Genomic DNA, 24,020 nt, shown 5'->3' with positions numbered 1-24,020 from the left:
ACAACAAATCACAGCAATGGTCCTGTTGAGCACGAGAATGGGGCAATTCAGCCTCCAAGTATGGAAACAGAAATTGATGGTAGTCAAGAGTTTACAATTCCATGAATGAAGGAAGGTCCAAATTGCCACCCTCTAAAACTTGTGAATAACATTTTTTTTAAAAGTCTGAAATCTCTGAAAGCCACACAAATCTGTGAGTCCAGGACACTTTCAGGGAGATTAAAACCCAGACTTGATGTACAAGAGGATGAATCCTTAGATAAAAACGGGTATCTATATGTAAGAAGAAAGGCACCCAAGTTGGCCCAGGGAGTGGGGGTGATACTCTGGAAGGGAAGAAAGGTACTATACTCCCCTATTTGCAAAAGAATAAAGATAATGATCCCATTGTTGATCCTGATGCCCTATATGAATACTTCGGAAGACGAGGGTGTCACTATCTAGGTTGAGCCTCTGAATGTAGAAGAACATGATGTGTCGCTAATGCTATCGGACGGGCTACATTTAGCTAAAATGCTAGCAAACCAATTGGTAATCCATTAAATGGTTGTGCCAGTAAAAACTCTGAGTTTCTAAACAGGTAAAGGGAGGATGTACATGTGCATCCATTAACGAGAAGGACAAAGTATTCCATCATCAAGCCAGGAGGGTGTACCTGTTATTTTGTCTCTGGAGCAAGTATTGGATTCAAATAAGGAGATGGTTTTGAACCGTGCTAATGTTTTAGACCTGTTTCAGAGCATTTCTTCTATGAGAAATGTGTACTCCCAGGATGCAGTGTTGGTAGACTTTCCTGATGAGAAGAGAGTTGACCATGCATTCTTCCATTTAAAATCCTCATTTGTTGCCAATATGCTGCTTTCTGAGGCAGATCCGCTACAAATAATGGCTTCTGACATCCGGAAGTGGAGAGCTCCAGAGGCAAAGAGTAGTGATGAGCTCCTCCCTAATACTGATATGAATATCGTGGGACTAATAAAATGGGATCAATCCAGGTCTGTCTTAATCGATATGTCCTCAGACAGCATGGGTTTTGAGATGATGCGTTGAGAGTGGTTACTTGGTTGTTTGGCAGAGGATTTTACTAAAGGGACCTAAGATTTCACCAAAAGTATTGGTGTCTCAATATTGCCTCTTGGAACTCAATGGGACATAACCATCTTTTGGAAAAACAATTCTGACCTAAACCTCCTGGGGAAATAAAATGTCACATTATTAATCTCCAGAAGGTTTGTTTAAAGGAAGCTCCACTTTATGATGGCTATTATGTTTATTTTCAACCAGCAGTGAAAGTGGCAAGAGGCAGGCTGGCGGGGGGCTGATTACGGCCATAAAAAAGGACGTTGACTGGAGGGCTGTAAAAATGGACTGGATGCATCCTCGAGTACTTTCAACCCTTATCTGAAATATTAGAGGGGGAGGGATTCCCCCTTGGTGATATCGTGTTGATAAACATCTATTGGATTAGGGGTTTAGCAGGTGAGTGCACCAATTCCATGGTGGGTGAGACCCACAAAAGCATGTGAGTTGAGACGTCTGCTCTCTCCAGTCCTCGGTGCATAAAGCGAAATGCATTGAAGAGAAGGGAATGGCTGTTGGAGCAAGGAACTTTCATTTTGAACCTCCTAGCATATTTAATACTGCAGCAAATTCAAGACACCTAAACATGCACTGGTTCCGAGCATCCACCTGGATGGGGCAGAACTAGACCAGCATATGGCGCACAACAAAACCCCATTAAATCAATAAATAAAAATGCATAAAGGGAGAGCATGTGCCGTGGTGGTCATTAAAGGGTCTTTTGACTACTGTAAGGAACTCATGGTGTCAAAAGCAAAGACAGACACAAGTGACCACAGTTCAAGGGTGTATATTAAACTGGATATGAAGGTTGGAAAAACACCTAATCTAAACATAAAGCTAAGATGGGAGCAAGCTATGACCATCAAATGAAAAATAAGGCTGTCCTAGTGGCGTCTCTTCAAATAAAGGACCTATACTAAAAAGAACTATTGCCAAACCTTACCACTAGATACAAAAAAGGTGTGGGATAATGTTCACAAGAAAGAAAGAAGTGTTCATGAATAATACATCAGGATGTGGTAGCCGTGGCCTTGTTTCCCCACGTTTTGGGCATGGGACAAGGTGGGGCTCCGGAGCAAAGCATAAGCTTGAAGTTTGCCAGCACGTGACAACAGTTCCTTTCTCAGGTATCAGGATCTTCTGTAGATAAGTCTCTTTTCTACAAAAAGTCTCTGGCCTCCGAGGACCTGATGCGTTCAAAATAAACAAAAGTTCCTTTACGTATACACGTTGGGTGCTGACTTTTCACCCCTGCATCCCCTTCTTCTGGGCACTGATCCACAAATAGTTCCTAGCGATATCAGGACATTCAGTGGTTAACTTTCTTGCTTCCGAGGACCTGATAGATTCAAAATAACAAACAAAAGTTCCTTTCAGATTGCACTTGGGATGCTGATTCTTCACCCCTGGATTCCCCTCTTCTGGGCTGAGACCCCTCTCGAATATCAGCCTCCCTCCGTCGGGTTCACTCTGGCTTGTATTCAAAACGATTTCTTGGTTGCATTCACTTTTCAATGGGGTGCTGGATTTTCACCCCCTGGATCACCTCTTCTGGGCTTAGACCCCTCTCGAACGTCAGCCTCCCTCCGTCGGGTTCACTATGGCTTTCCTTACATTCACGAGTCTTACTGTCTTTTTAAACAGCTCACTGTGGACTTCCCTCTGCCGTGTTCACTCGTGTTAACGCAATCTTCATCAGGACTTTAGAGTTCACCCCTTTCCATCGACATCCCTCCGTTGCGTTCACTCTTGCCAATTACACACCATTTCTTCTACTTTCCCAAGATGCATGATTAACTTCTCTTAGCTTTACACTTTTCTGCCGGTCAAAGACTTTCAACTGTACAGAGGATTTTGCTAGACCCCTGTATGACCACCCACCCTTTTCTCGTCCCGTTCCCAAGACCTTCTGGTAACAGTAGTTTCAACAATAGGGTAATCGCTCGGAGTTTCTCGAGTGAGCACCCATGTGGTGCCGGACACCTCTACAGCTGGTTTTCCCCTCTGGTATTATCAGTTCTTTGTACTTTTCTTCAATTAACCGTTTGCTACTTTGGTTCAACACAGTTTGGTTTCTTATTGGCTCTCCCTTCGGCTCACCGGCTAAAATGAACTGCTTGGCTTTTCTTGTCTTTGGAGTCAAGACCGGTACCGCAGTGGCCAGCGTCTCTCCCTGGCTTGGTTATCAGCGGAGGAGGGCCCCGTCTACCATTGACATCTACTGCAACACAGGCTGACTATTGTTCGCGGTCCTATGATTCTTTCCATTGACACTTTGCAGGCTTGGGTCGGAAAGGCCGGAAAGGGCAAGGTCGCTTCTCTCCTTGTCATCCTTTCGGTTCTCGCCGCCTTTCTCCTCCTCTTGAACTGCCGTACATGGATAGCTGAGTCATTGTGCGATCTGCTCTACTCCTATTGTGCTCTCATGTTCCACCTTTTACCCTGTGGGGTAGGGAAAAGTGTAACGCTCACCTGATTCCCGCAGAGGCGCCGGTCTTGACTGGGTGAATGCCGTATCTTCAAAGGTGATGTGTAACACACGGTTGGCTCTTTGGGCTGGACCTCTGTGCACTGTATGTCTGACTCGAAGAGTAAGATGTCTGCAGATAGAAAATATGGGATTAATGAACTGGGGTTATTGGGTGCCTCTCTCCTCTTCCCTTTCTCTTCTCCTGTAGAACCCCAAAGGTTAACACCCTCACCTTAGGTAAGTGAACGCTGAGCTCTCCATCTGCCTCGGGGCAGGGTGCCGTAACCAGTTTCTTCACTGGATAAGGGTGCAGGCCTCTTGACCTCAGAGGACTGCTGTCCGTCGTTAACTGCACGAACGGTAAGTTCTGGGCACTTCAAATGTCTTAAAAGTCTTTTGTAATGATATCTCTTGTTTTGCAGGGTTCCGGCGATGGCGGATGGCGGGCTGATGAGAGTTGAGGATCGAACCCGCGTGAGGAATAGAAGCGCCTGGAAGCACGTAAGTAAGCGCTTGTAGCCTGCTTCACGATGCGCACTAACTGTCCCTTTTATCTTGCAGGTACAAGTTCGGAGCTTTAGAGAAGCTGAAGGGTGCTGGAATACCCACTGGATTCGGCGTGGGAAGGAGTAATGGCACGTGAGTAATAAAGTTGTCCAATGTCTTTAAACGCACCTTCTTTTGTCTTTCAGATGCGGGATGCAGCGCCGAAGGCCTCCGGAGCGTGCAAAGAGCTGGTAAGCTTTTGTCTTTCAGATGCCGGAATGCAGTGCGAAGACCTCCGGAGCATGCGAAGAGTAGGTAAGCCTTTGTCTTTCAGATGCCGGAATGCAGCGCGAGGCGTTGGTGACAGCCGATGGACCAGGTAAGAGATGCGCTGCCACTTAAGACCGTAGTGCTAACCTGTTCTTTCTTTGTCTTTACAGGTGCTGCTGAAGACTGGATTCCAGGATGGTAAACCTTTGTTCCCTTAGGCCCAGGATCAGAAGCAGAAGACACGATGAGCGTTCTGCTGCAGAGAATGCAGAATAACGCAAAGCAAGATTCATCCATCGGGTGTGGTTTAAATAGCCTCCTGTAGTGCTTAGGTGTCTCCTTCCACAGCCACGCCTAGGTAAGAAAAGAGTTCCTGCTTTCCAGAAGAGTTCCAGTGTTCTGAACCTAGGGAGTGGCTCCTGCCCCACCCAACAGGAAAAGTAGTCCCAAACAGAAGAGGATCAGGGGTTCAACTGGCAGGTAAGTAAGCAGCATGGTCTGCTGCAGGTAAGTCCACCCAAGCATTATGAGCCCGGCGCTTCCAGCGCTGGGACTGGGCATCTTTATGAGCCTGGTGCCACTGGCGCCAGGACAGGGTCCAAAAGGTCCCAATTGGGACTGGCTGGCACTTGGAACCGGGGTTATGGGTCTGCTTCCAAGGGAGTCGGGCAAGTCCTGATCTTTTGGAAGCAGAGATCATGACAGCACCCCCCCTCAAGGCCCCTCCCAAACCGGGCTTCTCCGGGGGTTTGGGCTTGTTAGGAAATGTTCGATGAAATCTTTTGATTAGACGAGGCGCGTGGACATATTCTGCAGGTTCCCAGGATCTTTCTTGGGGACCGTAGCCTTTCCAGTCAATCAGGTAAAATAGTTTAGATTTGGAGATCTTGGAATCCAGGATGCTTTTGACTTCAAACTCGAGTTCTCCATCAACTAGAATAGGTTTTGGAGATGTAGTTAGTCGGGTTTGAGGTTGCACGGGTTTTAATAGAGAGACGTGGAAGACCGGATGTATCTTCTTGTGAGGGGGCAAGTCCAACTTGACCGCTACTGGATTTACTATGGTAGTGATGGAATAGGGACCAAGGTATCTTGGGTTGAATGTGCGTGGTCCTTTTAGAGGTAGATATTTGGTGGATAACCAGACTTGATCTCCTACTTGATATTGGGGGGCTTCCCTCCAATGTTGGTCTGCTCCTTTCTTGTATTGTTCTTTAGCCCTTTGAAGGTGAGAAACGGCTTCCTTAAAGGCTTGGGTGATTGTAGAATGCAGGTGGTCTACTGCTGGTGTTCCAAGATCTTGGAGTGGATCCAACTCCGAGGTTCGAGGGTGACTACCGTATAAAAGAAAAAACGGGGTCTTCCCAGTTCCCGAGTGGACAGAGTTATTGTAGGCATATTCGGCTATCCAAAGAATATCTTTCCAAGTGTTTTCAGTTTGTTGTAGCATGCAGCGCAAATACTGTTCCAGAGTTTGATTGGTCCTCTCGGTTTGTCCGTCGGTTTGAGGGTGGTGGCTGGTCGAAAGTCTCACATCAATTTGAGCCGACCGACAGCAACTTCGCCAAAAATGAGAAATAAATTGACTACCTCGATCCGAAATTAGAACTGAAGGAAAACCGTGCAGTCGGACGATGTTTTCGAGAAATTCTCGGGCCAGAGTTGCTGCTGTTGGTAAGCCTTTGAGTGGAATGAAATGCGCCATCTTGGAGAAAAGGTCCACGATTACTAGGATCGTATTGTATCTGGAGCATGGAGGTAGATTAGTGATGGAGTCCATGGAAAGCGTATGCCAAGGGCGAGGCGGGATGTCAATAGGGCGTAAGAGGCCGGCTGGTTTTTCCTTTTGACTCTTGTTTTGGGCGCATACTCCACAGGACATTATTAAGTCTCTGATATCTTTTTTCCAAGACGGCCACCAGAAGTAACGCTTGATCTTTTCCGAGGTCTTGGTCATACCGGGATGTCCTTCCATTAAAGAATCGTGATAACAAGAGATTACCTTTTTCTGTAAATCTGTGCTGGGCAGGTATAACCGTTCTTGGAAATATAATAGGTTGTCCTTCACCGTAAAGTCCTTTCCCTGCAGATGCCAATTCTGTATGTCTGCTGGTGTTACCAGTAGCCTGGCTTTATCCTTAACTTCCTCTATGGATTGTGTGGTGATTACACCTAGAATTCTTTGTTCGGGAATGATAGGTACAGGTTTAGGATTGATCAAATGTTCTTCCACTCCCATCCGAGAAAGGGCATCAGCTTTACCGTTTTTTGTACCAGGTCGATAGGTAATTATGAAGTCAAACTCGGCAAAGAATAGTGCCCAACGGAGTTGCCAAGAGGATTGAGCTTTTGCGGTTTTCAAATATTGCAGGTTTCGGTGATCTGTAATCACAGTAACGGTGTGTCGGGCCCCCAGAAGATAATGCCGCCAAGCCTTAAAGGCGGACTTGACAGCTAGAAGTTCCTTATCAGTAATAGTGTAATTGATTTCAGGAGGCGAGAATTTGCGGGACCAAAATGCCACGGGATGCAACTGATTGGTTACTGGGTCCTTTTGTGATAGAACAGCCCCCATGGCAAGGCTCGAAGCATCAGTTTCAGCGATGTAGGGGAGTTCTGGGCGAGGATGTTTTAAGATTGGTGCAGAGATAGATCTAGTCTTCAAATTCTGGAAAGCTTGTTCCGCCTCGGTAGACCATTCAAAACGTTTGTTTTTCTTTAACAAGGTGGTGAAGGGCTGGACTATTCGAGAGAATTCGGGGATAAACCTGTGGTAAAAGTTAGCGAAGCCTAACATGCTTTGAACACCTTTTACGGAGGATGGCGATGGCCATTTGAGAATTGCATCGACCTTCTTTGAATCCATACGCACTCCGCTAGGTGATAATATGAATCCCAAGAATTCAACTTCACGTTGAAAACACATTTTTCCAACTTAGCGAAAAGTTTGTGTTGACGCAATCTCTCGAGGACCATTTTCACGTGTTTCCGATGTTCAGTTTCCGATGAAGAATAAACGAGGATGTTGTCAATGTAAACAACAACACACACATCTATGAGCTCTCTGAGGACATCGTTCATAAAATATTGAAAGGCGGCCGGGGCATTGCAAAGTCCGAAGGGCATGACCTGATATTCAAATAGCCCATACTTGGTGCGGAAGGCCGTCTTCCATTCATCGCCCTCTTTTACTCGTACCAAGTGGTAGGCTCCTCTAAGATCCAGCTTTGTATATATGCATGCTTTTCTGACTTAGTCCAGGAGTTCAGGGATCAAAGGTAACGGATATCTATTCTTAACGGTGATCTGGTTCAGGGCGCGATAATCTATACAAGTTTTAAGGTCCCCTTCTTTTTTTGGAACGAAGAACAAAGCTGAGGAAGCAGGGGACTTGGAAGGACGAATAAACCCATTCGCTAGGTATTGATCCAGGTATTGCCGGAGGTGAAGATTCTCAGGCTCGGTGAGGGCATACATTCTACTACAAGGAGGAGTAGATCCAGTTATCAGGTCTATCTGGCAGTCATAAGACCTATGAGGAGGTAGAGAGTTAGCCTGATCCTTCCGGAAAACATCTTGGAATTCTAGGTATTCAGGAGGTAACTGGGGAGCCTCCGAGGAAATTGCTGCCAGTGCAACACCAGGTCGAGGGTGACAAGTAGAGACACATTCTGGAAACTGAACCGTTCTTGCTCGCCAATCGATCTGAGGATTGTGCTTCTCTAACCAAGGAATTCCTAGAATAATCTGGAACTGAGGGGCCTTGATCACATCGAACACGATCTTCTCATGGTGTCCATCTTGACTTACTAGCGTCACTTCTTGGGTGGTATGCGTTACTGGTCCGGAGGCTATCTCCGTACCATCCACCGTTTTAATGACGTCCTTTACAGCCTTTGGACAAAGAGTCAGATTCATCGTCAAAACCATTTCATGATCCACATAATTGCCGATGGCACCGCTGTCGACGTAAGCTTCAATCGCATGTAATCGATCCGGATGTTCAGGGCTAATGAGGACCATAGGTATCACGAAATGCGAGGTCACGGAACTGGTTTTAACGCTCGGCAAGAGGACCTCTATTCTTGTCGGGTGAGGTCGTTTCCCTGCTCAGAGTTTGTGACCCTGGTAACTGCAGCTCCTACTGCCTTCTTGGCTGGTTTCACCGGACAGTCTCGAAGAAAGTGCCCCGAGTTTCCGCAATAGAGGCATAATTGCAGCTGTTTTCTCCTTTCCCGCTCCTTTTGTGTTAGTGGTCCTTTCAGGCCCCCTATTTGCATGGGTTCCCCGGAGTCTACTCCTTTGGTAGGAGTTGGTGGTTTGGAAAATACTCGAGCATCAAACTTGGAACGATCGGCCTTCCTATTCTGCAGTCTGTGGTCAATTTGAACGACTAAGTCAATATAGTCCGAACAGTCTTGCGGGGGATTCACTACTTGGGCTAACACATCTTTGAGCTCTCCACGTAGACCTCTATAAAACAGCGTAATCCTTTTGTCCTCAGGCCATCGAGTTTCCACTATCAGTCTGTTGAAAGACGCAATATAAGCCAAAAGGTCTTGATTACGCTGTCGCAATGAAAGGAGCTCATTGTCCAAGGCCTGCCCCTGTGAATGTCTTGCAAACAGTTTTTCCATACTGAGCTGAAAAGCTTGAAAATCATGGAGAACCGGATCATCTTGATTAACTAGAGGGATCGACCAGTCTGCCGCATTGCCACTAAGGGACGAAAGCACGAAAGCTACCTTAGCTTGATCAGTTGGAAAGGCTGCTGGCCGGCATAAGAAGTGCAACCGGCACTGATTAATAAATACTGCAAACCTCTTTGGGTCACCAGAAAATCGTTCGGGCAGAGCCAGAGGTACATTCCCAGGTAGGTTGATCTGCACTGGGTTCGTAGAGGATGTTGAAGGAAGATTTGCCCCTGATGCGGGTAACGGAGTTTGTCCGGCTTGTGACTGTAGCAATTGTCTAGCGAGATCGTCTGTTCGCTCCTTGGAAATAATCAGTTCCCTTCTTAGAGCATTTGTTTCCTGACGGGCTGCATGCACTTCTGCTCTTAGTTCCCCAAGTAACTGGGCTAGCTGGTCGGTATCCGAGGTTTCCATAGCGCCTGGGTGGGAGTTTTGCGATTTGCTTTGCGTTCTGTAACGCTCACCTGATTCCCGCAGAGGCGCCGGTCTTGACTGGGTGAATGCCGTATCTTCAAAGGTGCTGTGTAACACACGGTTGGCTCTTTGGGCTGGACCTCTGTGCACTGTATGTCTGACTCGAAGAGTAAGATGTCTGCAGATAGAAAATATGGGATTAATGAACTGGGGTTATTGGGTGCCTCTCTCCTCTTCCCTTTCTCTTCTCCTGTAGAATCCCAAAGGTTAACACCCTCACCTTAGGTAAGTGAATGCCGAGCTCTCCATCTGCCTCGGGGCAGGGTGCCGTAACCAGTTTCTTCACTGGATAAGGGTGCAGGCCTCTTGACCTCAGATGACTGCTGTCCGTCGTTAACTGCACGAACGGTAAGTTCTGGGCACTTCAAATGTCTTAAAAGTCTTTTGTAATGATATCTCTTGTTTTGCAGGGTTCCGGCGATGGCGGATGGCGGGCTGATGAGAGTTGAGGATCGAACCCGCGTGAGGAATAGAAGCGCCTGGAAGCACGTAAGTAAGCGCTTGTAGCCTGCTTCACGATGCGCACTAACTGTCCCTTTTATCTTGCAGGTACAAGTTCGGAGCTTTAGAGAAGCTGAAGGGTGCTGGAATACCCACTGGATTCGGCGTGGGAAGGAGTAATGGCACGTGAGTAATAAAGTTGCCCAATGTCTTTAAACGCACCTTCTTTTGTCTTTCAGATGCGGGATGCAGCGCCGAAGGCCTCCGGAGCGTGCGAAGAGCTGGTAAGCTTTTGTCTTTCAGATGCCGGAATGCAGTGCGAAGACCTCCGGAGCCTGCGAAGAGTAGGTAAGCCTTTGTCTTTCAGATGCCGGAATGCAGCGCGAGGTGTTGGTGACAGCCGATGGACCAGGTAAGAGATGCGCTGCCACTGAAGACCGTAGTGCTAACCTGTTCTTTCTTTGTCTTTACAGGTGCTGCTGAAGACTGAATTCCAGGATGGTAAGCCTTTGTTCCCTTAGGCCCAGGATATGAAGCAGAAGACACGATGAGCGGTCTGCTGCAGAGAATGCAGAATAACGCAAAGCAAGATTCATCCATCGGGTGTGGTTTAAATAGCCTCCTGTAGTGCTTAGGTGTCTCCTTCCACAGCCACGCCTAGTTAAGAAAAGAGTTCCTGCTTTCCAGAAGAGTTCCAGTGTTCTGAACCTAGGCAGTGGCTCCTGCCCCACCCAACAGGAAAAGTAGTCCCAAACAGAAGAGGATCAGGGGTTCAACTGGCAGGTAAGTAAGCAGCATGGTCTGCTGCAGGTAAATCCACCCAAGCATTATGAGCCCGGCGCTTCCAGTGCTGGGACTGGGCATCTTTATGAGCCTGGTGCCACTGGCGCCAGGACAGGGTCCAAAAGGTCCCAATTGGGACTGGCTGGCACTCGGAACCGGGGTTATGGGTCTGCTTCCAAGGGAGTCGGGCAAGTCCTGATCTTTTGGAAGCAGAGATCATGACAAAAAGGCTGTCAGGTGTGTGTGATTCTGGTCCATTGCCTGACTTTGCCTGACCCTTGTATTGGGACATGTCTGGTGTTAGTCCGTTGTCTTTCGTGGTGTGCTTAAGTGTTTTGGGGGAAAAAGGGGGAAAGTGTTTCTGAATATTCTAGGTGGTACGATGGGGAAAAGGTGTCGGAAGAAGGGGGATACCGCGTCTCACTCATCGGTGTCCCACTTCCACTCCCAGCAGGTCGCCCACCCAGGTGATCCTCCCTCTCTGGTCCACCCCTAGGAACTGGATCCAATAGCGCTGGCCGTGTCCTGGCCACCGGGATGACAGAACCCCAGGGGCTAGTCAGGAAAGCACCTTCAGGTTTCTCACACTACAGATGTAACTTAAAATTGCTGCTCCATTTAAGAGGTGGGATTCTAAACATAAGCATGTCTCTTTTGTGCAGAAAACACCCCTGTTATTATTGAACTTTTTCCTGCTTATTTTTACACAAAGGAGACACGAGGCATAGGTAACAGAGATGTCACAGATCAAAGCACATTCTGATGTGCATCAGATGCAGTTGCTGCAGACACACATTTAACATGCCCATGACTGCATTCTGCATGTGGGCTGAATCACAAAAATGGCCTTAAAAGATATAAGTGTGGGCAAACTCTTTTCTGTGAATCAACTCGCCAACAAATGTGGTTGTCATCTACACGTTTGTGAGCGCACGGCATACAGAAATATTGAAAATGTTTAAAGAACAGCCTACCTATTTTCCTTTGCTGAATGTTCACATTTAACCAACACAATATTTCTATTTTAATCAGTAGCTCTCATTTAAGAGTGCCATATATATGTTTACAGACTTGGAACAAAGAAAATAAACTTTGCCTCAATCCAATGAAAAGAGAACTGATCAGTATTGGCCATACGTTATCCCTAAACCTGCCCTTCTTATGGTGATGCAATCTGGGCACCTGATTCCTCATGCCGCCTACTCAATGAAATAACGAGTGAAAACCAACCGAAAGTTGGAATAGGAATTAAATATAGAGTGCCCTTCCACTGACCATGAACAAATTACGACCCACGATAATTCAAGTGGAAGCTCATTAAATTAGTTTACCATGAATCCTACAACCTCTAATACTTTCAGTATAGGTAATTCACAACACTGAAGGTGCCATTAAGAAAAGAAACAGTTGCCGATTTGATATGCCATTCAGAAAAATTGTTCTCTCACCCCTGCTTGCTCACCCTGAAAATTCTGTTTCTATTTTCCCTCTATTCCCCTACCCTTGTTTAGCCCCTGTGAAGCTGCCTTGAATGAGATTTTTCTGCATGGTTCGCTCTGTATAAATCCGAAATATTAACAATAAATAGCTGAGAGTTAGATTATAGCTTTGGTTTACTTCTGGTGTACAATGGAAAGCAGTGAGGGAATCGCTTAGTTTCATTAAAACACTGCTCTTTCATATAGAGGGTGAGTGATCGCTTATCTTACCTAGTGAAACAACTTGTGGCTTCAAGGTCGGAATCTTGAGGACGTAGATTTTTATAAACGTATTTCAGATCCTGGACACTGGTCAGTTCAGGCAGATCTGCCTGCAACATCTACAATAAAAAATGTATGATAATGTAAATTCCCTCAAGAAACATTAGGAAAGATACCAATTTCAGCAAAACATAATTTCTGAAAAAACAGTTAGCCCCCATAACATCATTGAAAGCAAAAAAAGGTGAGTGCTGTGTAATCAGAAAAAAATATGGACTTTGTTCATAATAAGCACATGAATAGTAAGCAATCTTATAAGATACTAGCATAAGTAGCCATTCTCCAAACGGGTTCTGTAGACAGACATGATAACACGGATCCTGTATGTCGCTGTTCCGATTCGCTTAACGCTTGATGTGCTTTGCACCCTGAAGTAAACTGCACTTCGAATAGGCACATGTGGCTGGCTGGCAGACATACCTCAGAGCAGGCATTGGGGGGGGGGGCAAGAGTTGGTGTGCTGCTGCACTGGGACCTTCAGTGTTCTCTCCCAAACTGTTGCCTCACCGTGGCATGGTGAAGTTTGTTGTGGTGCAAATATCTTGGAACTGTGCATTCTAGTGCCTGGGCCTCTAGTTTTGTTCCTCGTGTCAGGACCGGTCCTTCTACGACCACATTGATGTTTGCCCAATTTTAGGCAACTGTCTCATGTGTGAAGGTGCTGAAATCTGGGGAAAGGGATGGGGTGTCCAAATGTCATGTAGCTAGTAATGTTCGGAGGGTCCTAACGGGTAACTATGCCACATTTCGGTCCTGATTGGTGAAACGATGTGGAATTGTATAAGGAACAACGCTTTGCCAAGACACAAATGCACAAACTAAATTTGACTTGTGCTGAAATCTGGCGAAAGGGTTGGTGTGTCCAAATGTAATGCAGCCAGTAATGTCTGGAGGGTCCTAACAGATAACTATGCAAACGTTGGTGCTGTTAGGAAGGCATGGTATCAAAAAGTGAAGACAGACACAAATGATCACAGTTCAAGGGTGTTTATTGAACTTAAATGGGTTGGAAAAACAACCATCTGAACCTAAATCTAAGGATGGGAGCAAGCAACGACCATCAAATAATAACGCAGTCCTAGTGGAGTCTGTCAAAATAAAAGGGCCTCTACTAATAAACCTATTGCCAATCCTTACTTCTAAATACAACATGGTGTGAGATAATGTACGCAAAAGAAAAGTGTTCAAGAAATGATATATCAGGATAGTTGAGCAGTTAGCTTCCCTTCCCCATGTTTTCAGCACAGGGCAAGTCGGCACGTGCAGCCTTCACACATACACACGCTAGCTTCTTGGCCACGAGATAACAGTTCAACACATAGGTATCAGGGCTTTCTCTCTCTCGCAATGACAGTCTCTTAATGCAGAGAGCCTGATGCAGCAAACCAAACACAAAAGTTACTTTCCTTTGTCAAGGTTTCACTTTCACAAGTTCAGGACTGGTCTCCATCCTTTGGGCTCACAACACAGGTCCCCCTCGTCCGGGCTCAGACCCCTTTTCTAGAATGTTCACAACTTGGTCTGCCTCGTTCCGGCTTGGACCATGGACCCCCTCGTTCGGGCTCAGATCCCCTTTCGATGCCAGAATCAAAGACTTTCGAACGTGCAATGGGATTTGCTTTAAACGGTCACAGGACCACTTCGATTCACTTCACACAATTTACACTTCACATTGATCTTCTGCTTTTGTTTCCTTTCGTCAAGATACCATACAGAGAGCTTTGACTGAGCATATTCACAGTGCCGGACCACTCTGTCAATGGTATTGTATCTTTTCTTCTAATGTTCAAATATTCACCAGCAATTTAGATTCACTTGTCTTTCATCACACGCGTTTAACAAAGTTTCTTCCAACGCTCACTTTACAATGCTGCCGCTTGCAACCTTGACTTCAACACAGGTCCGTCTCCCCAACTCAACAGCTGTGTTGTTCTTCGTCGCTTCTTTGTTCTTGGAGCCAAGGACGATACCACAGCGTCTGCTGATCCTCCCCGCCTTGGTCAGTCACGTGGAAGAACCCTCGATATCTCCGACACACAATGCAGGATTCTTTAGCCTTGTTTCCTCGTCTTACGTTTTCTGCATTGAAGGTTTCTTGAAAGTAACAGCTTCCTGTCCACGAGGTCAAGGGTGTTTCCCCTCTCATGAAGCTCTTGTGCCTGGCCATCTTCTTCTTCTCTTGTTCAACTGTTAACTCGAAACTGCTGTACCTTCATGTTTTTTGCCTTGCTCCGAGTGTGGTCTCATCCTCCGCGTTTTATCCATGTGGGGAAGTGTAATGGAAGTCGGTTGTGAGTGATTGTCAGTTATTGCCTAACCTCGCCTGACCGTAGTATTGGGACAGGTCATGTACACTGCTCGGGTGTGAGTCCCTTCTCCCAGGGCGGGCCACCTGTGAGAATGGGCCTCATTACGAGGTGGGAGGTAAGGAATTACCGGCACCGGTAAGGGCACCGATGCCAGTAATCCCTTACATCCCTACTACGAGTTCCCTTTGCGGGTCCTTCCTTAACGCCTGTTTTTTGCAGGTGTTAAGGACGGGACCCGCAAAGGTACTCTAGAGATAATAACGGTACCGCAATTTGCGGTACTGTTATTAGCGTCTACCCCATTCCCATTGAGCCCTATGGGGGCTCAAATGGGCATGGGGAATGGCCCTGGTGAATGGGGAATTACCGGTCCCTCCGACCTCGGAATGGACCGGTAATTGCTCCATTCACCAGGGCGGAGTCAGAAGGGTTTTGGAGGCAGCCATGGAGCTAACAGCTCCATGGCTGCCTCCAACCTGGTAATGAGGCCCAATGTGTTTGTGCAGGAAAATGAGGTTGGGGGGTGTGTTTCTCAATATCCCATAGGATAGGATGGGATAAAGGTGTTATAGGGAACAGAGGGATACCGCGTCTCAACATCTGGTGTCCCACTCCCACTCCCGGAGGACCCTTCACCCAGGTTATCCTCCTGCACTGGTTCACCCCGATGGTCTGGATCCAAAGGCAAAGGCCATGCCCTGGCTACCGGAAAGAGAGATCAGCTGGGCCTAGCGGGTGAGAACATTTCAGGTTTCTCACTTATCACATTAGTGAAACTGTGTGGAATTGTATAAGGAACAACGCTTTGACACAAACATATTTTGACTTTTGCTGAAATCCGTGAAATGTGGTGCAGCTTGGTGAAACACTGTGGAATTGTATAAGGAACAACGCTTCGCCATAAATCCCAACACATTTTGACCTATAAATATATAAATTAGCCTTATGGTTGGGTTAACCCAATATGAAGATGATCAAATGATATATGGCCTGATGCCTGCTTCGAATGTAAGGAACTCATGGTGGCAACAGTAAAGACAGACACAAGCGATCACAGTTCAGGGGTGTTTATTAAACTGTATAATGGGTGAGATAAATGTCTAATCTAAACCTAAATCTAAGATGGGAGCAAGCTACAACCATCAAATAATAATAAGGCAGTCCTAGTGGTGTCTTGTCAAATAAAAGGGACTATACTATAAAAAAAAACTATTGCCAATCCTTACCGCTAGGTTACAAAGTAGTGTGGCATAATGTTTATCAGAAAAGAAAGAAGTGTTCTCAAAATGATGGGTCAGGATGGAATGGCTGGGGTCTCTCTTCCCCACGTTTTTAGCACGAGACAAGTCGGGACTCCTAAGCACAGCACACTCCCGGGCCTTGCCAGCACAAGGGTACCGTTAGTTTCCAAAATATCAGGGCCTTCTGTGGCCAAGTCTCTTTCACATAAAGTCTCTTGCCTGAGAAGACCTGATGTGTTGTAATCAATGAAAATAAAAAGTTCCTTCAATGACTCTTCATGGGGCGATTACTCTTCACCTTCGGACCCCCCTCTGCCAGGCTCTGATCCTTCATGCAACGTGGGCCTCCCTCCATCGGGTTCACTATGGCCTTTTATTCACAATATAACATTCAGGAGCCTCAATGACTTTTTAAACAACCAGGCACTGCGGACAACCCTCAGGTGGGTTCAATCTTGTCGACACAATGTTAATGGGTGTATTCCTATTGACCTTAATTTGCAGGGATCTCTCAGCCGGGTTTACATGTCAAACACACAGTTCACTATGCTTCATCAATATGCAGGATTCACTCTCCTTAGCATCCCTCTGTTGGGATCACATAGCCATTTTAACATATGACATGCTCATTCTCATCAGAAGGCAGGGTTCCCTTCCCCTAGCTTTCTTTCGGCATCCCTCTGTTGGGTTCACACTTGCCACTTAGTTCCCAATGTTCATTTCAATCTACTTATGTTCCCTTCTTACCCAAGTTCAGATCTCAGCCCCCAGTCAGGTCCACAGACAGTTCTGTTATCACACTTTACTTTGCTTTCCTTCTTGTCAACGTGTCAGGGACTTTTGATTGTACAAGGGGTTTGACTCGACCCTTGTATGACCCCTCTGACTTCTCACGCCGGCCTCTCCTAGGGCCTCCTGGTACTTGTAGTTTCAACACAGGGAACCAGCCAGAGTCCTTCGAATGACTGCCCAGGTGGCGCCTGGCCTTTCTGCAGCTGGTCCTTCGTGGACTTTCTTTCAATTTTAAACATTCACATTCTTCATTCAAAAAGATTCACACAGTGCTGCTGTTCATAACCTTGGGCTCAACACAGTCCACTTTGCTATCAGCTCTCTCCCACTCACCGGCTGTGCGAAACCCGTTGGCTTGTCTTGCCTATGGAGTCAAGGATGGTACCAAGGTAGCAAGCGTGCCTCCCCGCCTGGATTATCAATGCGGGAGCACCCCGTGTACCGTTGACATCTGTTACAACTAACACCAACTGTAACTCCCGGTCCTATGATTCTTTCCATGGAGGCTTTGTGGGCCTCGGTTTAAAAGGCAAGGGCACTTCCCTCCTTGTCGTCCTCCCAGGTCTTGCCGCCTTACTTCTCTGTTTGAACTGCCTTCTCGGAATTACTGCTTCCTCATGCGTTTGGCCTTGCTCATTGTGTGCTGTCATGCTCTGCCTTTTATCCCTGTGGGGATGGGAAAGGGCTGTCAGGTGTGCGTAGTTATTATCAATTGCCTGACTCTGCATGACCATGGTGTTGGCACATGTCAGGTAAAAGGCTCGAGTGTTAGTCCGTTGTCTGTCACAGTATGGGAAATTGTTCATGTCGGAAAAGGGGGTAGGGGGGTACAACATCTACATATCCTACGGGGTAGGATGGAGAACAGGTGTTAATGGGAAGGGGGTACTGCGTCTCAAACTTTGGTGTCCCATTTACACTCCCCAAAGGCCCCTCATCCAGGTGATGCTCCCCCACTGGTCCACCCTCAGGAACTAGATTAAATAGCGATGGCCGTGTCCTGGCCACCTGGATGACAGTTCCCCCGCGGACTAGCAACTGAGACACCTTCAGGTTTCTCACACCACGTGCACAGCTCCACTCATATGTTTGGCTCGGTTGATAAGTGCCACATCCACGAGCTCTGATATTATTGTACGATCTAAAGAGTAAGGTAAGATGAACCTTTTAATGTGTATGAACTACTAGGTGCAAAGAAGCATGAATGACAAAAATTACAAGGCATTCCTCCCAGCTCTTCTGTCTATGTGGCGGCACTTTTAGACCCGAGAGAATAGGTAGCAGTGTGTCTGCTCTCCTGTTCTCTTGGGCGTTGCTTGAACATACTTATGGAATGCAGCAAGGTCTCTAGGTCAGGGTGTAAGGGGTCAGACAGCCTCTGCATACAGGCATTATAATTCACAGTTGCACTCCTAGAGATTTGTTATTCTTAATGTGTATATCTCTTTTGACCTAGCGACCCTCCCACGCATTATTTTACAACCTTACCTCTTATTTATTTTTCAGATACTGCATTACATTGGTTTCTTTACCAAGTCACTACCTATAATGGTGACACTTGTTTTCTCTTCTTACCGTAGGCAAGTCTGATATGGCTCGCAGTGGTGGAGATCCTCTGTCTAACTCTCCATTTGTATTTCCTAGGCACAAAACCGATTCCAAACCTAGAATTGATCTTGGCCAGATCAATTCTAGGTTTGGTTTGGCTTTTGTGGTTCTCCCAGATATTTAACTTCTTCCACCTTTGGAAACACAGTCCTCTCCCACACTAGCTGGGCAATGACTTGGTTTGCTTGAAAAGAGTGACCTTGACCTCTTCACTGTAACTTCTCTTTATAATTTCGGTCCCCACACGCTTCCTCCTCGGTGGAACCACCACCTTGTCGTCCCCTTACAAGTCATAGCCTGAAGCTGTGGGTGTGTCTCTGGTCAAATTGGTGATGCGCACCACCTTTAGCATCTTCTATGCAGTGGGTGGGCTCTGTTTCGGGGCCTGGCTGATCTCACAATGATACCATGTGACAGATGGCTGGAATGATGTACATTTCTAGCTCCTATTTCAAGGTTTTTTCTAAGAGCACACGGTAGAGCTTCGGTGTAGTTCTTTACAATTTTAGTAGGATTGCGGAACTGACAAGGCAATTACATGCAATGGTTGCAATACTGGTTGGAAAAGGGGTTTGGGAAAGTAGCGCTAAGGCTGTCCCTCTCTCGCATCTACCCTGGGATTCCCACCCTAGCCCATGCATTCTTAGCTCCAGTTAGTAATATAGTGAACTAGAAGAAGGAGTCACACTAAGTAGTGACATGTTCAAGGGTGTTTATTCAAATTATAAGAAAATGCCTATCTAGCCCTAATGCTACCATTGGAATTCTCTGCCTAACAAACTAAAAGTAAGGGTGCCAGCCAAAGTCCAAAGGAAATAGCCCTTAGTCCAAGCCCTATTAGCTAATTGGCCCTACCACTTAGGAAAACAAATGACAAAAAAAGGAGAGAGAGCCATAATCTCTGTCATTGGCTTTTGCATAGCCCAATCACTTGAATCCTTTCCTCGGAAAGTTTTGATTTTTTTTAAGGTTGGCAATTTCTCAGAGGACAGTCCTCAACCGCTCTGCAGGTTCTGTATGTTAAATCTTAATTCCATATGTTTCCCCTTTCCAGGAATAACAGGTTTTCTTAATTCAATTCCACCCTTTCCAACTTGGTGCTTGACAATATTCTTGTGCTGTGCTTAGGAACCCTCCACATTCTCTCTCTCTCCAGTTCTGCTCATTATATTTCATGTTTCCTGGGCTCCCCAATGTCCTCTTGGGCTCTACAGGCTTACTTTAGCCGGGTCTCAGTGGGGCATCTGCCTGTTTGGGGTTTCTTGGCTCCCGTAACCCTTGCTGCTTTCCTAGCCTTGAATATTACTGCCTCTCGTTTTCTCAGGGCTCTCCAAGGCCCTCTGGCCCTCTCATAGACTTGCTATAGCTTGGCGTTGGTAGGGCATATGCCAGCTCAGGTTGATCTGGCTCCCGTAACCCTTGTTGCTTTCCCAGCCTCAAATATCAGTGTTAGCCCCTCTCAAATTCATTACCTCTTAGGGAGTGTTCGCATCCCTTCCACTGCTCGGCAGCTAATGCACTTCTCATGCATAGATCAGGGATCTGATCTCTCTGCTGTGGTCTATGCTCTGTGTCAGTTAACGAGGCCCCAGACCCATTATGGCTTCCGTTTGGTGGTGCTACCAGGCGATGCAGATGTTTTACCGTTGCATCTCTATTTCAAGCTTGGCTTCTTTGCCAGTCAGGACACCAGCCTTCTGGGGGCTTGCTAGCGATTTACTCATTCTACATCCTACAACTGGCTCTGCATCTAGTGTGGCTCTTTCACTCCACTACATCTTCCAGTTAGTGGCTCGCCTCTGTATAGGATTCTCTCTGTTCCATTCCAAGTTTCATGTGGTTTTATGTGCGTCATCATAAATAAAAGGGGTGTGTTGTTGCTCTTTAAATGTGGAGTTCAAGCGATATCCAGCATTACCTAATGCCAAAGAGATTGAAGAAATGTCACTATTTGGAGAGTCCAAAACAGAAGTAACAACAGCCTTTCCGATTCCCAAGTAGGCAAACAATGTACTCTGGGTCATCACTCAAAGTGACTCCCTCTTGAGTACAAGGACTCCCATTACTGTAAGGAACTCCCTGTTCACTTTCCCAGAACCCTGAGGAGGGTCTTGCTGTCTGGGGAGAAGGGACGAGTAGTCCAGTTACAGCACAGTACCTAGAGTACGGTAACCCTACCGTTCCTTCGCTGCCTTGCTCTAAGTGGGAGTCCCTGAGATACTGGCTATCTAGCTCCCTCATGGACTCCTTACCTAACTCTACACTACCAAGATGTTAGTTCTAGAGGGTGGTGTAAGTGGGAATCCTGATCTTATTACCCTTTTTCTCTTCGCTACTGAATACCTCTCCTACTCTCCTCTGTCCTATCACTTCCACCACCTTCTCTTCTCCCCAAAACTCTCTTAGATGTTAATAGCTTTTCTAACTACTGTTATCTCGACCTTCTCCACACTACTGCAACTCTTGCTGCTCTACAACTACTTCCTGTATGTCTACTACTATCACTCTGACTATCACCTGTCTCTCTACTATGACCACAGTCTATTACAACTGCCCCTCTACTACTATGCTCTCTCTATACTACTACTGTCTCTCTATTTCTATGTTTGTCCTAGTACTACTGTTTCTATTACTTTTATGCTACCTCTATCACTACCACTTCCTCGCCGCTACTACTGCTCATCCCACTACTACTGCTCTTCTATCCACAAAACTTATTATGGTGCCATGCTCACCCCTTCACCATACCGATTCTCACTACTTTCACCACTCCCCACTTCTCTAATACACCCTGCTCTTTGCACCCCAGTCCTAGGCCCCTCCCTATTAGCCTCACTATCTTCTAACACTCACTGCCTCTAATTGACACTAATTACTACAGTCACTACTCTACTACCCTATCTTCCATCTTTCTCTCTCGCTCTCACCTCCTAAACTTCCCCCTCCCCACTTCCTTAACTACAATATACTACACACCAGTGATAGCACTCTCTCTCAAATACCTCACTTTTTCAATGTTTTTCCACTAACTCATTCAATACTCCACGCCGCCTTCCTGCCTCCCTCCACCTGCTCTCTTGGCACCTCTCCAGCTCCATGTGTGATCTCACCCTTACAATCCACACTCTGCCTCTGTTGCTGTCCGCTTCTATAGGGCTGTGTATGCAGTGACTGTCTCACTTTGCAATTGGCTGCATTGCTCAGCTGATCTCCTAACCCAATTGGTCCTTGCCTTTTCCCCTGAAGTGTACTAGCCAGCTGGGTTTAAAAACCCTCCAAATCCATACCCTTTTTACAGCACAGTTTAACAAGCAGTCTGGTGTTTCTCTTTCGTGCTATGGGCTGAAAGTTTGTTTTCCTGCACCAATTTAAACCACTACCTATATTCCCAAATAATATTTAACTTTACAAACACAATCACACTTTAAAGTGGCAGCCAAAATGCTTTTAGATTTGGAATTTCCTTTTCATAGCTAAGTATAATGGGCCTAAAAGAAAACACATCTCACTTTGTATTTAATATATAAAAGAAACAAAGATCATTGGCATATTATCATCTGCATCTCTACTTTCAATGTTCACCCCCTTTGCATTTCCCGTCCTTCTACCTTCATAGACTTTGTCCTGATCAAAGTTGGAGTATTTTCGGTAATTGGGTCCCTAGCTGGTTCACCCAAAATCAGAAGTTGCATCTTAAAGGGGTAACCCTACCAGTTAGGCAGGCATCATTCCAACATCAAAGTCTCAGTTCAGGTGGCTAGCTTGGAAGCCAATTCCAATGCTCAACTGGACATCCTTCTATGGGCTGCTCTGGCTTCCCCCTGCCAATGGGCCATTCTACCCCCTTCTGGCTGGAATAATTCCTTTTTCTCTCCAATCTTCAGTTTTTCCCTTCTTCATTTTCATCACCCAAACCTCCATAATTTGTTGTCCTTTCCTATGGGCATCCCATTACATTCCCCTCTAATCCAAACCTTGATTTATCAGAGGGAAGGGGTTTGTTTTCCGCATGACCAAAAAGGTGGGAGAGTGCATACTCATTCTGAATAGAAACTCATTTATTTGTATCATCTACTTTCTTATTCATCTAGGCTATCTTGATAAAAACATGTATTTGTAGTTTCTGCACGTCAGGCGATCATTTTGATATGTCATATGATGAAACGCTGATAATCCTTTATGGTTTTACATGTTTTTGCCACGTATAAAGCATTTCCAATATGACAACATATAATTATGTTTAAAGATTCTGATACAGCTTACTTTTATCTACAACATATCAAAAACACATATCTCTCAGAACTTGCATGGTGATGTAAGTCTTAATTTCATTTTTATGCATTTTAAATGTTTTTTTCATTCATGTTAATGCATTGGGATTTATTTTCTGTGCAATTACAGCAGTTCTCCACAAAAGGGCAGAGGTGACACATCGACTTCAAATTCGCTCTCCAAGTTACCACTGTTCCAAAGTAAATCCTGTTTATTTGAAAATGTTTAATGACCTTCACCGTAACTAATCAAAGTCAGATGTCTAGTCACGGGGCATCTAAAGTAATCACCTCCTCTGCTGACCCCTCCTTGCTAATAGATTTGGTTCATGAGTTTATGTGAAACAAAGTATGTGACAGTTCTTTGGAAGCAAGGACGGGTGGCATGAGTGCATGCCTGAAGGCAATTTACAATGCTGATCTCTTTGAAAGCCTGTCTTGAATGCTTTAGGTGTGGTTTTGAAAAGCCATCTGGCCTGAACATGACATGTAATAATGTTCTAACAAGTTCCAACCGGACCATAGATCTTGTTAGTTCCTCAGAGGCCATTCAGTGAGTATTGAAACTTACAATTTTGATCCTGTTCTTTCATTTCAGCCCCTCTTTTAAAGTGACATCTGGAAAACTTTGATCAGTGTAATCATAGAATAACAGGCCTTCCATTTTCTCATAAATGTGTGTTTCACTTAAATATAGACAGTCACTTAAAACAATTGCTTTGTATCTGCTTAAAGCTGTAGTCATGATGTATAAATGACCTGTGCTTGATGTTTTGAGTTCAGGAATTCACATACAGCAGAGGTGTGCTTTGCCGAGAAGGCCTATATACTCCACAATACATATTTAAGATGGGCATTGATGAAAATACATTTCTGATACACTATTGGTGGATTGGTTAACACACAAAAAGATAATGCCCCTGGAGTAGGTGAGGCTCCAGAGCCAAAGATCACACAAACGGTAAAAACACACACAGCAAAATACATGTAAGAGTGGGAAAAAAGCTCACCCTATTACAGGTGAAAAAAATTAACCCTAGAAATCCAACAAAGCTGCTGTGGGACTCAGTAGGTAAGGGAAATTAGCCATTTTGGAGAATTCTCCCTAACAAGCAGGAACCATCTGACCCTAGGAGAGGAGAAGCCGCAACCACACCAAGCATGGGAAAATGGCACGTGCTATGCCTGACACTGACATTCTGAGGAGCAGCTGAGAGAAGCCAGCCTAACAAACTGACATGGAAACTCAAGCGGGAGCCCAGGTGCCATGCCAGCGAGGTGATAGGAGCAGAAACTCAAAATGAGCTGAGTGCTCAGAGACTCCTAGATGAGGTGAAA

The 24,020-nt window shown here is 45.8% G+C and overlaps 1 protein-coding gene across 1 annotated transcript in view; it reads right to left on the bottom strand.

Moving 5' to 3' along the window:
- The window catches only part of PIK3C2G (phosphatidylinositol-4-phosphate 3-kinase catalytic subunit type 2 gamma), a 3,221,975-nt gene that overhangs the window by 502,734 nt on the left and 2,695,221 nt on the right, over positions 1-24,020 (bottom strand). Inside the window, exon 26 of the mRNA XM_069628394.1 lies at positions 12,411-12,520. Coding sequence (XP_069484495.1) covers positions 12,411-12,520 — 110 coding nt within the window. The remainder of the gene's footprint in view (positions 1-12,410; positions 12,521-24,020) is intronic.

This window comes from Ambystoma mexicanum, chromosome 12 (genome assembly GCF_040938575.1).
Source record: "Ambystoma mexicanum isolate Mex_15411 chromosome 12, UKY_AmexF1_1, whole genome shotgun sequence".
NCBI classification, from domain to species: domain Eukaryota; kingdom Metazoa; phylum Chordata; class Amphibia; order Caudata; family Ambystomatidae; genus Ambystoma; species Ambystoma mexicanum.
The sequence above is the reverse complement of the archived record's forward strand: the minus strand, read 5'-3'. Positions and strand labels throughout refer to the sequence as shown.